Raw genomic sequence first — 15,887 nt, 5'->3', positions numbered from 1 at the left:
AAAAAAAAAACTTTTTCCCTTTATCAATAACTGATTTAAGAAATTATATATATATATATATTACACTCACATACATATTGTGAAAAGTGATTACTCAAATTCAAAATTCAAGCATCGTAATATTGCATTAAAAATCGTTTTTTTTAAAAAAAAAAAAATCATTCGGAAATTCACAGCAATAACCATTGAAAAGGCAATCGAGAAACGAAATAGACTTACTTACAATGGAATCTGTGCAAATTGAATGAATTATAAAGTGGTGACTTAAATTTGCAATTCAAAATTTATTTTTTAAGAAAAAAAAGTTCAGTGTGTTCAGAAGCTCCCACAGATTTTCAAACCAATTTATGCGAAAAAAACATTGCTAGGAGTACAGAAAAGTTTCAAAATAGTCTCCTTTATAAGAAAATAGTTGCTTTTTTTTTTTTTAGCTGTTCCAGGCACAATAAGTTGCCATAGTCGCCTCATGCTGAAAATAGTTGCATTTTAGTCGCCTGTGGCAACTGTTATTACTTTTTGAGTAATCTGCAACTTTTGCTATCCACGGTATCGGTGCAAACTGCTTTCTGGGATAATCGGGATTGTACTACATTAGTATTATAATTTGAGGAAAAAAGAAGGTACCAAACCTTGAAAGTAAAGTATGAGGTAACTGAATGTTTTCAATGATTGTTTTGTTTTTATTCCATTGAGACTCAACAGGATTGGCTGCAGCTAAAATTGAAGTTCTTGCATTTAACTGACAGATAATACCAGCTTTGGCAATAGACAAAGTTTGTTGTTCCTAGAAAACAAAAAGAAAATTACATAATATCTACAAATGTTACACTAAATAAACTATTATTTCTAAATTCAAATTAAATGTAGACACCAACTAGAATTTTCAATAATAACCAGAAAAACTTTAATCGATTTTGCAGTAATAAGTATTTTGGATAACATAAGACATTCTTACAAAATACTGTATATTTATTGACATGATTAAAGAACAAAATAATCTCAAAATTTCATTACTCTTTTAATTAATAAAATAAACTAATTAAAAAAAAACATTAATTTAATTGTATTTATATTATTTAATCTCGATAATGGCAAAGAGTTTAGAGTATATAATAAAAATGACACTTCTTACTAATTAATGGATTGGAAAAAAAAATAATATTGTCATAATTCTGATTACAATCATCACATTATTCTGATATTGTCTTAATAATCCTAAATAAAAACTTTTGTATTCAGAAAAATAGAATAATTTTCAGATAAATGAAATTACTTTCTAGTTACCATTTTTCAAATTGGGTGAGTACATGTACTACAGAAATAGTTCAATTTTGGAACTTTTGAAAACATATAAGAAAACAAGAAATATCACCTTAAAAAGATTTCTTTTGTTGCTTTTTACAGGATTAGTCATGCATAAAAAATTTATTCTATTTTCATGATTTTATTTTATGGCAAGAAAAACTGGAATTACACCATACTATAACATCACGTAAAATAGATCGAGTACTGCCACTCATCTTATCGAATTCATCAATACAGAAATATAATACATCAAAACAATAAATAATCATGGAACATACGCTCTTTGTACATGAATAAAGGACTACAAATGCTGATTGATCAAGTTGAAAACTATCAAATCGATATAATGGCCATCCAAGAAGTCAGATGGACTGGAGATGGAATAATTGAAAAGAAAAATCACACATTTATCTATAGTTGTGATAAGAAGAAACACATATTTGGAACAGGCTTTATCCTGAGTAAAAGGATAAGGCCATTATTAATAGATTATGTCACCAAATCATCCAGACTATGTAAAATTAGGATTAAGGGAACTTTTTTCAACTACAGTTTCATTACCTTTCATGCTCCAACTGAAGACAAGGACAGTGTGGAAAAGGAGCTCTTTTATGAAGAACTGCATGCTTTATATGCATCCTGCCCAAAAAATGATGTCAAAGTGTTACTAGGGGATGCAAATGCAAAAATTGGCAAGGAAAAGGAATTTAGATCAATAATTGGCAAATTTAGTCTCCATGACACTACAAGCGACAATGGAAAGCGACTTATTGACTTTGCTGCAGATCATAATATGATCATACCAAGCACAATGTTCCAGCATAAGAGGATACATAAAATGACCTGGCGATCTCCTGATGGGATCACATACAATCAAATCGATCATTTTTTGATTGATTCCAGGCATAAATCGGATATTGAAGACGTAAGAACCTACCGAGGTGCCAACTTAGATTCAGACCGCTTCTTAATAATAGCAAAACTACGAGCTAGAATCTCCAACATTCGAAAGATTCGAGGAAAATGTTTGGAAAAGTTTGACCGTAAACAACTAAAAGATGAGGCAATTAAGCTCAAATTCCGGAATCAAATTGACAGTAACCTTGAAGAATCTAAGGATAACCATGGGGAGGAAGATGCATAAACGATAAATGGAACTCTTTGAAGGAAACAATCGTTAAGACTGGTAACGAGGTTATTGGAAAAGCTACGAAAACTAAAAGGAAATATTGGTTTGATTGTGAATGCTACACGATAACAGAAAAAAAGAATGAAGCATATAAAAAGATGCTGAATAAGAGAAATTCTAGAAATGCTGAGATCAAATACAAAGAGGGAAGAAGGGAGGAGAAGAAAATTCATAAAACAAAGAAGAAGGCATTTCTCGAGGATCTTTTAAAAAATGTTGAACATTTAAGGGGATCTAATGAAAGCAGAGCTTTCTTTCGGGAAATAAACCTAGGACGAAAGGAATTTAAACCCAGAACTACCTCATGTCGTGACAAGAATGGAGCAATCTTGACTAGCAAAATGCAAGTATTGGAGAGATGGAATGAGCATTTTTATGAACTACTGAATGGAGTTAGTGATGAACATGAACCACCTACAGAAGACATTGAAATTTATAACCAACATATTGTGGAACCGCCAACATTAGAAGAAGTCGATGACGGAATAAAAAAGTTAAAGGACAATAAAGCACCAGGCCCCGACGAAATCCCATCAGAATTTCTAAAAAATGGGGGAACAAGTGTCACGAAGAAAATATATGATCTGGTACGAGCTATATGGGAGCAAGAATTAATCCCTGAAGAGTGGAAAACCAGCATGACCTGTGTGATACATAAGAAAGGAGATATACTGGATTGCTCAAACTACAGAGGAATTAGCTTGCTCTGTACAAGTTATAAAGTATTTTCTAACATCCTTTTCAAAAGACTCTCCCCACTTGTCGACAATATAATTGGAGATTATCAGTCCGGATTCAGGAAGGGGCGATCCACCTCAGAGCAAATTTTCAACATCCGGCAAATTTTGGAGAAGACAATAGAATTTGGTATTGACACGCACCATCTATTTATTGATTTTAAAACAGCTTACGATAGTGTTAGCCGAAAAACTCTATTATCAGCCCTAAGAGAATTTAATATACCGGAGAAACTAGTGAAGTTGATTAGCTTGACACTAAGTGAAACCAAAATCATGGTCAAGATACAGAATAGTCTTTCCCATCCAATAGAAATTAGAAATGGTGTACGACAGGGAGATGCCTTGGCATGTCTTCTCTTTAATCTAGCATTAGAAAAAATAGTAAGGGACTCAAACATCAACACCCGAGGAAATATCTTCAACAAATCAGTTCAAATATTGGCTTTTGCTGATGATTTAGATATTATCGCTAGAACGCAGACAGCACTAACACAATCCTTTTTATGTCTGGAGAAGGAAGCCATTAAGATGGGATTAAGAATCAATGAAATTAAAACTAAATATATGCCCTGCACAAAAGCTGGCTATAAAGAAACACAGTTTGAAATTGGAGCATACAAATTCGAAGCCGTTGATAGCTTCACCTATTTGGGGTCTAAGATTAACAACAAAAATGACACTACACAAGAAATACACACGAGAATCACGATGGCCAATAAGTATTTTTATGGCCTAAGAAAATATCTTAAGTCAAGCCTAATAAAAAGAAAAACAAAAGTGTTACTCTATAAATGTCTTATACGATCAGTGCTTACATACGCATGTGAGACCTGGACAATGACCCGTGGAGATGAAAATATGATAGCTAGTTTTGAGAGAAAAATACTGCGAAGCATTTTTGGTGGAATAAGTAAAAACGGTACCTGGTTTAGAAGATCAAATACGGAACTCTACAAAGCATATAAAGAACCTGATGTCATTAAATTTATCAAAATTCAAAGGATTAAATGGGCAGGCCACATTATAAGAATGGAGGATAGCAGGACAACCAAAAAAGTTTTCTGTGCCAGGCCAACAGGTACAAGAAAAAGAGGACGACCAAACCTAAGATTTTTAGACTGCCTTGAAAAGGACCTACAAGTTTTAAAGATAATAAACTGGAGAACCTTGGCTAAGGGAAGAATGTCTTGGCATAGGCTTGTTGAGAAGGCCAAGGCCCATCCTGGGCTGTCGTGCCAATGAGAAGAAGAAAACAATAAATATCTTAAAAAGGTTTTTTTGTTGTTGCTTTTTTCAGTGTTAGTCATGCATCCAAAATTTATTCTATTTTTATGAATTTACTCTATGGCAAGAAAAACTGGAATTACACCTTACTATAACATCATGTAAAATAGATCGAGTATTGTCACTCATCTTATTGAATTCATCAATACAGAAATATCATACAGAAATATAATACATCAAAAGAAAAAATATAATCTTAAAAAGTTTTTTTTGTTGCTTTTTTCAGAGTTAGTCATGCATAAAAAATTTATTCTATTTTTATGAATTTTCTTTATGGCAAGAAAAACTGGAATTACATCATACCATAACTTCATGTAAAATAGATCGCGTACTGTCACTCATCTTATCGAATTCATCAATACAGCATATTCCATTATCACTCAAGACTAAAGCACCACTATAAGAAAAGATTGAAAAAAATTATGCATCTCCCTAAATATGTAATATTCTAATAAAATTTCATTCATCATGTACGAAGTTTTTGTTCTTACGTTTGCAGAACAAGTTGCCTTGTTTCTGGATCACGCGTGACATAAGCAGTAAGACCAACAGCACTGGATCCTTTACCGGAAGTGTACTGTCCTCTAGGTACAAGGTTGTAAACATATTGCAATAATTGTGATTTGCTGGTACCAGGATCTCCACAGAGTAGTATATTTATTTCAGACCTAAACAGCACCATATCATAAGAAACAAGACAAGATGAAGCTAACATGAATTAATATATCTAGTATACATTAATTTATCTATATTAATATATATATTAATTATTATAACTAATTTATCTAGTATACATTTAGAGTAAGTTACCTGAATTTGCCCTTATCCTTGTTAGTGTAATCTTTCTTGGTTCCACCAAACAATTGCAACAAAATTCCTTTTTTAATATCTTCATTCTCATAAATGCTTGGAGCTGTAAATATATATATATATATAAACTTAGAGCCAACATTTCAGGAAAAAATAAGCCTAGAAACAGTAGTATTACCAATGTATTATTTATAGTTAAGATGCAGAGGATATTTTGTAACTGAAAAGCAAGTTATGTAGACTATTGCATATTTTACTAGCATAAAATTTTCCATTTGCAACAGTATAATATATAATATTTTTTCTTAAACTCAATGTAGTATAAGTTTGAAAACAGGAGTGCACAGTAGCAGGGAGATTGTGACAACTCAAAAATCCTGAAAATTTCTACAATAAAATCATTAATTACGTATTTCAAAAAATTAAATTATATGCAGCATAATTTAAATGATAATTATGCATAAATTTACTTTTTATCTCGAATCACATTTATTATTCTACCAGAAAAAATATTTACAAATGAAAGAGATGCCAAGCATAAATTCTAGTTCTAATATTTCTAAATAAAACGTAATTTTTTTTTAAATACATAAATGTGATGAATAATTTCTTGAAACTTCTGGATCTTGGATTTCCGGAAACTTCCGGATCGCATTTACCGAAAAATCCGTGTTTTTTCCGGAGGACAATCATCTCTGCAGTAGTGATACCAATGTACGGTTAGTAGTAAAGGTGCACAGAGTATGTTACTTGCTTTCAAGAAAGGGGTTACTCTTAAAAGAATTATTTTTAGTATATCAAATATTTGATAGCAATATTAACACACATAATGCTTTGTCTGTCACAAATATATATGTATTTTGTAAAATATATCGCATTTTAAAATGTGTTATCAGTTTCTAAATTCTGGAAAATCCTCTTAAGGGAAGGAATGTAGAACTATAAATATTTTGAATAACAGATGCAACAAAAATAATAAATAAATAAAATAATATTTCCATAACAGGATTTTCATTCTCTTTTAACTAAGTATGTAGCATTAAGTGCATGATTCTTATAATACTGAGCTGGAAAAAAAAGTGGTAACTTTTAATTGATTTATAAAACAGAAAAAGAAACAAACAAACAAAAAAAAAACACAAACCTAGAGCTCTTGCAAGACGCTCGTAAATGTCGGGTAATCTAGATAATTCCTTGAGCTTTTCAATTCTTTCCGGAGAGAAACGAATATCAACTCTGAAAATAAAGAGTAAATTTAGATTTCTTTCCAAAAACAAAATATTAATTTAAGATAAAACATTTACCTTCGATTTAGTATAGTGTGATAATATTTCAAATTGTGGAAAAAAGTTTAGTTTCTTCAATAATTACACTAAAATGTAGATGATGCTTAGCAAAGTGAATCAAGGAGAAAAAATGAACTACTCTTCTTGACAAGTTTAACACAAATAAAAGTGTTAAGATTTTTTGTTTGCTAGAACTGAAGAATATCGTCAATAATGACAATTTCTATATACAGTAGAGAACCGATTATCTGGAACGATCGGGACTATCGGTATTCCGGATAACTGATTTTTCCAGTTTTCTGAATCGCTACAAAAAGCCGTTTTTTCAGTGTTAAACCCAACTAAAAAAAAAAAAAAAATTTGGAAATAATCTTAAAAATAAGAAAAAACTATGAGGTAATACACTAATGATTATTTCTGAAATGATGGTAAGGTAAACATCTTTCAAAAAAGAAAGAAAAATCTTATGAGGAAAAAATTAAAAAAAAAAAGATTGCAGGAAAATTTATCGAATTTCGTTCCGGTTTTCTGATTTCCAGATAACGGGTTCTGTACTGTATATTTCTCTTACACAGCACAGGGGAGATTGTGAGCCCAACTCAAAAATCCCGAAAATTTCTTGAGTAAAATAATTAATGACGCATTTCAAGAAATTAATGTCTTCATAAATTTAAATCATTGGTATTCTCAAAATATGAAATTCTAAAAAAATTATATGCAGCATAATTTAAATGAATAATTATGTATAAGTTTACTTTTATCTCTAATCACATTTATTATTCTACCAGAAAAAATATTTACAAATGAAAGAGATGCAAAGTATAAATTCCAGTTCTAATATTTTTAAATAAAATATACAAGAATTTTTATACATAAATGTGATGGATGATTTCTTGAAACTTCTGGATCGTGGGTAGCAAAAAATCCGGATTTTTTCCGAAGCACAATCATCTCTGACAGCAACAGAGACCTCATTTCTAAGCTTACCCACAGCTTATGATATACAAATAAAACTTATAAATCTTCTTCGTTTTTCTCTTTTTTATCCTTTTTGTCTCTATTGACTATGTATATATGAACAAAAAAATTTGCGCACCAAGAAGGAGTCGTCAAAAGGAAACGAAATTTTACATACGTAATGACTACTTTGATATAAGTAAATTATTAAAAAATCTAAGATTATCGTTTTTCTTTGATTTTCTAATCATTTACTTATATCAAAGTAGTCACTACGTATGTAAAATTTTGTTTCATTTTGATGACTCCTTCTAGGTGAGCTAATTTTTTTGTCCATGAGTGTATATAAACTGAGCTATAAGTTGGGAAGAACTAAAATGTCTAAAGTTAATAGTTCATATTTGTTCAAGTATATAGTTCATATATCTATAAAATGGGTTATATTATGTGTTAATTACACTTATGCAGATTCAATAATTATAATTATACTCATTGAAAAATGAGTATTAGACATGCTATTACGCTTTTAAAGTACAGTAAAAAAAAAGCACACTCGGAGAACAGAGGGAAGCATTGCTGACGGTTATGAAAGATTTAACATTGAAAGAATGTGCAGGAGACGTGCCCGCCATATATATATTTCTTAAATTAAAAACATAATTATTGATTTGTTTCAGCAAGTTTTTTATTGCATGCAATTTTCTTCGATTTAAAATTTTTAATTTTAAGTACTGATTAATTAAAAATTTCAATAATTGATTTAAATTCTTAAAATTTTGAACTAGAACACAAATGAAATGTGTTTGGCCTAGTAGCGAGCGAAACGGCCATGGTTTGGAAAGCAAATCGAATAAGACTGCACAGTAATATTTGGGGGATGGTAAGAGTCAACGAAAAAGGGACTAGCTTTTTTAAAATTCATCTAAATGTTTAAAATAATCAGAGTAAAACACATACTGTAATATAATGTAACACATACATAATGCTAGAAATATTTACACTTAACAGAAAGCTCATCCTCCCAAAACTCATCAAACTTTCTGGTTACAGTTTTTGAAAGAATATTGAAATTAATACAATTTGAATAAGAAAAAGCTTTTTTGTTAGAGAATGAGGGATGGAAATACAAAATAAAGATATTACACTCTTCCACCTTTAATAATATTTAGGAGAAACTTCAAATTATATCAGGAACATTTTTAATTTTGTACATATGCATTTATTTTAGGCAAAACATTTAAATGATCACTAATATTTATGTTCTTTAGAACATGTAAATATCAGTTGTTTCCCTCCTCTCTGATGTGATACAAATCTCAGATAATTACAGAAGCATTATGAATCTTACAAGTATCATACAAATTTAAAATGAATAAGTATCTTATATTTGATATCATTACAAATGTGCTACTTGTAATACAAATTTTAAATATGAACATAAGTAATACAACTATTAATTATGATGCACCTTCTTTAGGGGATTTATTGGCTCGCTACAAGTTTTAGTAAAAAAGTGTGAAAATAAAATATTATGAGGACAATGCACTGACTACGAGGAGAATGCCAAGTTCCATATGCTGGAGGCCAATCTTAACTTTGTGTTAATTACTACTTCAGACACTTATGGCGACGTTAACATTAATTTAATGATGAATATGATACAGTGCATAATTAGACAACAAAAGCAGCATGAACACAAGTTAGCAGAAAAGCAATTAGCAATAAGTAAGGGCGCCACTCTAAAATATTTCAAGAACGAACTTTTTTTTTTTTTTGACCAATTAACACAGCCTAGCGCTATTTAACAGAAATTTTCAGAAAATTAATGCTCACTTTCTATGAGAATGGTTCATATATTACATCAATAACTTGATCATTGATATAATATATGAATCATTCATGTTTCTTGTTATTTTATGCAGGAATGAGATTAGCCAAAAGGCAAAAAAGCTGAATTTCTACACTAGTAAATTTTACGCAAGCGCAACCCTTTAATAATAAATTCCAGACAGTTTAAGATAATAAATAATGTGTTGACATACAATTGTGTACTAATCTATTATTATATAAATGATTACATTGATACTTAACATTTAGTGAAAATAAAAATTACCAATTGAAAAAATAAAGCTGGAAATTATATTTTTCCTCAGTTCACATAAGAGACTTATTACTTGAAAAACTACCTGGTTTAGCAAATTAAAACTGCTGAGTATATACATAAATATTTCATTTCTTTTAATAAATACTGTTATGTGATTTATAGCAAATGTATCAGTAATATTACTTTTTAAATTATTTTGGGGGAAAAAAACTACAATGGGCAGAATCATTATGTTCATATTATAGTCTAATCTAACTAGAGCCCCGTGAAACATATCAGTAACAGTGAAGTAGAAATATATAATAACTCCTTAACATACAAAATTGCTATTTGAGTTTGAAAAATTAAATGACAATCAGCAACTGTTTAGATAATTATTTTTCATTTGATAAGAATTTTTCATTTTATAGCATAAATAACAGCAATTATAATTTAAAATTTTGATGATGAGTTAATTAACTCCTTTTCCAAAAAAAAAAAAAAAATAAAAAAATTAATCACTTTTTAAGAGATTGCTTTTGTTTGCTATATCTTTTATGTTTGCTACATTTTGTCGTTAGTCCATCTTCAAACATTTTGTGACAAATCTTACTTTTTCTTCCTTGAAAGCACAGAATGTTAGTTTTGAATACATTCCCTTCCAGTTTCTCAGATGTTGATACTAATAATCGTCGTTAGAAAAACAGTCACCTTTATAGTAACTAATTTCAAAATTTTTTTTTACTTCTTACAAGAATCGCGATAGTTTATCTTAAAATTGCGTGAAGATGAATAACAATTATGGATTTTGAAATCACATGAATAAAACTAGATATACGATTTTGAAAATGAGAAAATACAAACTGGGATATAGAATTTTATAAACGTGTAAATACAAATCACGATTCATAATTTTTAGATCGCGTAAATACGAATCATAATGCGTAATTTTTATATTGCATAAACAAGAATTATGATGCATAATTTTTAGAATGCGAATTTTAAATCACAGATAAATATGAAAATTAATGTTTGATATTATAACCGCATGAGCAAATCAAGACATAGAATGTTAAACTCGCGTGAATACGAATCGCTACGTTGGTCTTAGAAAGGCGTAAATACAAATCACAATATCGGATTTTTAAACCTCGTATATAAGAATCGCAACGTACAATATTCAAATCGAGTGAATAAGAATCGCAACATGCAACTTTTATATCACGCAAATCTGAAAAGCTATGTTTGATATTAAAATCGTGCCGGGCGATGGTCGAGTAATTAGCGTGCCTGACTGCAAGCCATTGGCTGCTGGTTCGAATCCGCCGCATTGCATGGATGTTTCACTCTGTGTTTTGTTCTCTATTGTGTGAATGTGGCCCGCCCTGTAAAACAGGTATGTGGCAGTGTGGCGTGGGTAATGTCGCTCGCCTCCGTGACTTAGGTTCACAGGTGCCCACTGGATAACGTTAAATGAGTAACATTTCTGGCATCTTCCTCGGTGAAAAAACGTTAAAGTTCAGTGCCTGCCGTTAGGAAAATAATAAATAAATATTAAAATCGTGTGAATAAGAATCAGGATATTAGCAGATTCCAGGCTTGGGACATCTAAAAGGCTTGTCAGAAGCAGATTCGTTTGAACTACGAAAATAGGAGCTATCTGGCGGGCGGGTAAAAATGCGGAAAATCTCATTTGCTGCATGTAAAAGGGGAGAAAATAGCTAAAATAAGTCAAAATGAGGAAGGATTGGTAACTATGTAGTTTGAATTTTCTGTTTCTCTTTGAAAATTGGTGAATTTTTTGAAAAAGCGGAATATTTATTAAAAAATGTGAAATTTTTAGAAAATCTGAATTTTTGATAAAAAGCTGAAATTCAAGAGATAAAAGTGAAAAAGGCGGAAATCCGCTAAAAAGCGGAAAAATCTCACCCTTGTTTATGAGAGTTTTCATTTCTCATGTCAGTCGAAATAATAATAAAAACAATAGCTTTAGTAGTGTTTTAGCTTATCATGCGGTATAAGTAAAAAAACTTTTATTTTTAATATTCCTTGGCTTCAACACAAATCAAAAATCTATGAGCAAAATTTTTCGCAGAATTTACTGAAAAGCAATTCAGTTCTTATAAGTAGCAAGTGATCTTCCTTTTGCTTTGTAAAGTTTGTCAAGATCTCTGTTAATATTTTTCTTTTGTTTCAAAGATAATTTTTTTCCATTTTAATGAACTCAACCAAAACTTTTTTACTCCAATGTAATATACAAAACCAAGAACATGCATGGTTAGGAACTAAAAGCTTCAAAAGAACCTTACTCACCCATCTTCAATATCTTCATGCAAACGTTTGGTGTCCACTTTGCGAAAATGAATAACATCAACATGCGTCCTGTAAACAGCTTTTATATTCCTTTGTTTAGGATTTACTCTGGTTGACATAGCACGGTATATACCAGTTACTGTTATTCTGTAGACAAATTGTGCAAATAGAATTAACATGAAATTAAGTAAACTCAATAACTTTAAAATAAAATTTCAAATGTAAAAAAACAAAAAAAGTAATGGCCAAAGCAAATCGATTTTCAAGTTTATTTCTTGTTTTATTTAAGTCAAATTTGGAGAAAAAAAATTCCCTGTACGTATTATACACAATGTATTAAGAGGAAAGAATTACTCTGCGCTTGTATGAGCTATATTGGGCTAACTATACTAGTTTTAATTGCTGGAAAAACTTAAGATTAAAAAAGGAACAGCTGTGTTACATGTTATACAAATATTAAATGATACAATACAATAATACAATAAATAATACAGTAATACCATAAATAATACAATAATTATACTGAACATACTTAAATAATGCTAATAGCAGTAAATGAAATAATTTAGTAAAGCTGAAATATTTTCCTTAAATACGAAATTCCCTGTATTTTCCCAGTTCTTAAAGAAAAAATCAAAACAGTTCGTAAAGAAAAAATCAACTGCATTTTACATGTTAATTCCGCAATTTTAAAATTCCTTGTGTTATCCAGGCTTTCCCGGTGGAGTGGCAACCCTGTTCATTTAAAACCTTTCACAACAAATATACAACAACGTTCGCTTTCAGTTTCAAGAATTGTCACTTTCACTATATAATAAATATTCAATTAATATTTATTATATAGTGAAAGTGACAATTCTTGACTTATCTAAACTTTTATATTGGATTTAAGGGATATTTATTAGTGTTTTAAACTTAATAGATCTATAATCATATCATATCAGTCGCAATGTGATACATGTAATCATAGTCTTTTCCTTCATCATATTGGCAATCCATATGTTTTTGGAATAAAATCTGAAAAGTTATAACAGTATTAACATGAAAATAAACTAGTTATGCATACTATAATTTATATTTATTACTTTAGTATTATCCTATGCAAGCATTAAATTTTTGGTTTTTATTCAAACATTCATTGCTAGTAAACATGTAACATACGACGAGTAAACATGTGATATTAACGAGTAAACATGTGATATTAACACGTAAATGCTAGACATTTAAGATAAATATTTTATGACAATTTTACAATTCACATTAATTGTCAAAAAACTGGTTTAGAAATTAGTTATATTTACATTAAATAAATTATGCAATAACTATTTGATACTGCATGGGGACCACTTTTTGCCGATGAATAAAACCATTGACCAAAATATATTACATTTCTTTTTATAGTAATCAAACATAAAATTAAATAGATAGCTTTGTGCTCAGTATAATTATTAGGGTAAATTTATCTGGTAAATGAAATTATTAAACCCTAAATAAATTAACAACACTGAATCGGTTTTAAATCTTACTTTTAAAAAAGGGTGGTAAGCAAAGTAGTTTAGGTTAACACATTATTCTAATAAAATAAAATAATAACTTCACATACAGGAGAAAATAAGTGAAAAGAGTCGGTGATCAATGTTTACAGGTCTGTTTTTTTTTTTTTTTTTAAAATAGGTAACATTATTTTTCAATTTATGCAAGCTATTTCTACCTAGAATTTGAACACTCCCAGCTTACTTTTGCTTCCAACAAAGGGCAGCGAAAATTAGACAAAATAGAAAAACAAAACACACATTAGACTTCAAAGGCTTAACCCTAAAGCAGTCAGCACTCAAAACCGAGGTATATGTTACAGTACAATTTATATTCAGGTCACAGTGAAAATTCTATATGCTGTTAATAATTTTTGTTTCACTATATAGGTATAATTTGATTTTTAACTGATAAGGGTTAGATTTTATTTTTCACAAATTCAGTTAGCTTAAACAAAATTATTCCACATTAAAAAAAAGGCAATAATTTAACCATTATTTTTGACGATATTTCTAGCACATTTGTAATCATCAAAAGTCTTGTTGCAAAACATTAAATACCAATCTGCCCCTAAGAAGTTAATTGAAAAAGTGAATCTGTGTTCTATTCAAACAAGAACTTCAAATTCTAAAGATAATTCAATAAAGTTTAGAAATGATTTTCTGATAAATACTAATAAATTACCTGTCCCCAGGTTGAACAGAGTCTACAAGATCGTTGTGGGCATATAAAATTACAGTGTGAGGAGTCTGACCAGGAGGCATATCATCTAAAAAAAAAGTTACAATAATTAATTAAAAAAAAAAATCACACTTATTTTATGATAATTGTTTGAAGTACGGAAAATACTATCTCCTAAATTAAACAAATTGACTTTTATTAATTTTGTATACATTATTTAAAAGTGAATATTGAATCTAAAACATATATTATTACTAAATATATTGAAAAATAATAAAACAATGAAGCTATTATAATTAAAAACACATGAATATACTCATAAAATTTATAATTGTAAAAGTTGTTACAACTGCAGAAAGTGACAAAACAGTATATCTAAGATAACAAAAAGTCTTTAAATGGAATCAAGAAAAACTGAAAATGATACAATTAATGTTGATGGTTGAGCGTTTCTCTTTCTAAACATCACTGATTTAAGTCAATTTCATTCAGTACTAAATACATACATATATATATATATATATATATATATATATATATATCCTTAAGAGTGCAATATTTTTTAAAGTAAATCCTTTTTCCAAAAATGAGAGAAATACAATCCCAGCTTCATTTACACTAAAAAGCTATCTGCACATTAAAAAATTGAGATTGTAAAAAGATTGAAGATATGCGAAAATGAAAACATAGCACTTGAATATGGCATTGCTACATTAACTGAAGTGATTTGATATTTAAACTTTGTATAAATTTTGGAATAAGTGTAACAAAGAAGAAGGCAGTTTTAAATGTGTGAAAAAGAATTTTGAAAATTTAAATAAAGCATGTAATTTTGTTCTGTTCTCACATAAATGTTAACAGACATTTCTTAAAGTTGCTCAAAAAATCAGCACTCTTAAATAAATAACAAACTAACACTTTTTTTTAAAGAGTTCTTTAGAATATCTACTGTTTTCATTGGATATCTTATTGACTGTTTTCTTAGATATAGGTAAATAAAAGAATTATTTACCTATTAGAAGTTAATGCTCTCTGTTGCATGGTCTAACAAGAAATATTTAACACAATTGCAATTTTAATTAAAGTGTTTCAATAAATTTAATGCAGCCAAACATTACAATAAATAAAATATGTTCTCTCAGTTTATGATTTTAAAATTCAGAGATTATTGCATTGACAATTGTATAAAAACCATTTGAAATTAACTCTTCAAAAAAATTATTCAAAAAGAAAACCTAAATGAAACATAAATAAAAGTACGTAAATGACCCTTCTGCCAATTGTTTAAAAATTTTATTATTTATTGAATTGTTAAATTGATTAGATTTTATGTTTTGTTAACAGTTAGCATAGATTTTAATTAAAAAAAAAATAATTCAAGAGTTCTGAAAGCAGTCAAATGTCATTTTTAAAAAAATAATTAGTAATCAATATGATAGTTTATCAGTTTGAAATTCGTTTATTGTTGAATCAAAACTCTTTAAGTAAATGACAAAAGAGATCAATTGAATATTTTTTAAGAACAAATTTTCATGATACAAGATTTTATTTTTAACAGCATCTTCTAAAAATAATAAATAACCAAATGGTTCATTAATTCACCATCATAAAATATTATAATTGGGAAGCTTTTCCAAGTTTTTCCCCCCCTTAGAATAAGAAGATATCTAAACCAATTTTCTACAATTTGCAGACGATCTGCAAAC

At 29.1% G+C, this 15,887-nt stretch overlaps 1 protein-coding gene across 1 annotated transcript in view; it reads right to left on the bottom strand.

The window, feature by feature from the left end:
• The window catches only part of LOC107441637 (disc proliferation abnormal), a 48,989-nt gene that overhangs the window by 14,908 nt on the left and 18,194 nt on the right, over positions 1-15,887 (bottom strand). The window contains exons 10-16 of the mRNA XM_016054977.3: positions 14,185-14,269; positions 11,968-12,114; positions 6,473-6,564; positions 5,329-5,431; positions 5,010-5,186; positions 4,822-4,915; positions 630-784 (exon numbers count right to left, since the gene is read on the bottom strand). Of these exons, the coding sequence (XP_015910463.1) occupies positions 630-784; positions 4,822-4,915; positions 5,010-5,186; positions 5,329-5,431; positions 6,473-6,564; positions 11,968-12,114; positions 14,185-14,269 (853 nt within the window). The remainder of the gene's footprint in view (positions 1-629; positions 785-4,821; positions 4,916-5,009; positions 5,187-5,328; positions 5,432-6,472; positions 6,565-11,967; positions 12,115-14,184; positions 14,270-15,887) is intronic.

The sequence above is a fragment of the Parasteatoda tepidariorum genome, chromosome 1 (assembly GCF_043381705.1).
Source record: "Parasteatoda tepidariorum isolate YZ-2023 chromosome 1, CAS_Ptep_4.0, whole genome shotgun sequence".
Taxonomy (NCBI): Eukaryota; Metazoa; Arthropoda; class Arachnida; order Araneae; family Theridiidae; genus Parasteatoda; species Parasteatoda tepidariorum.
This window is presented reverse-complemented; position numbering and strand designations above follow the sequence as displayed.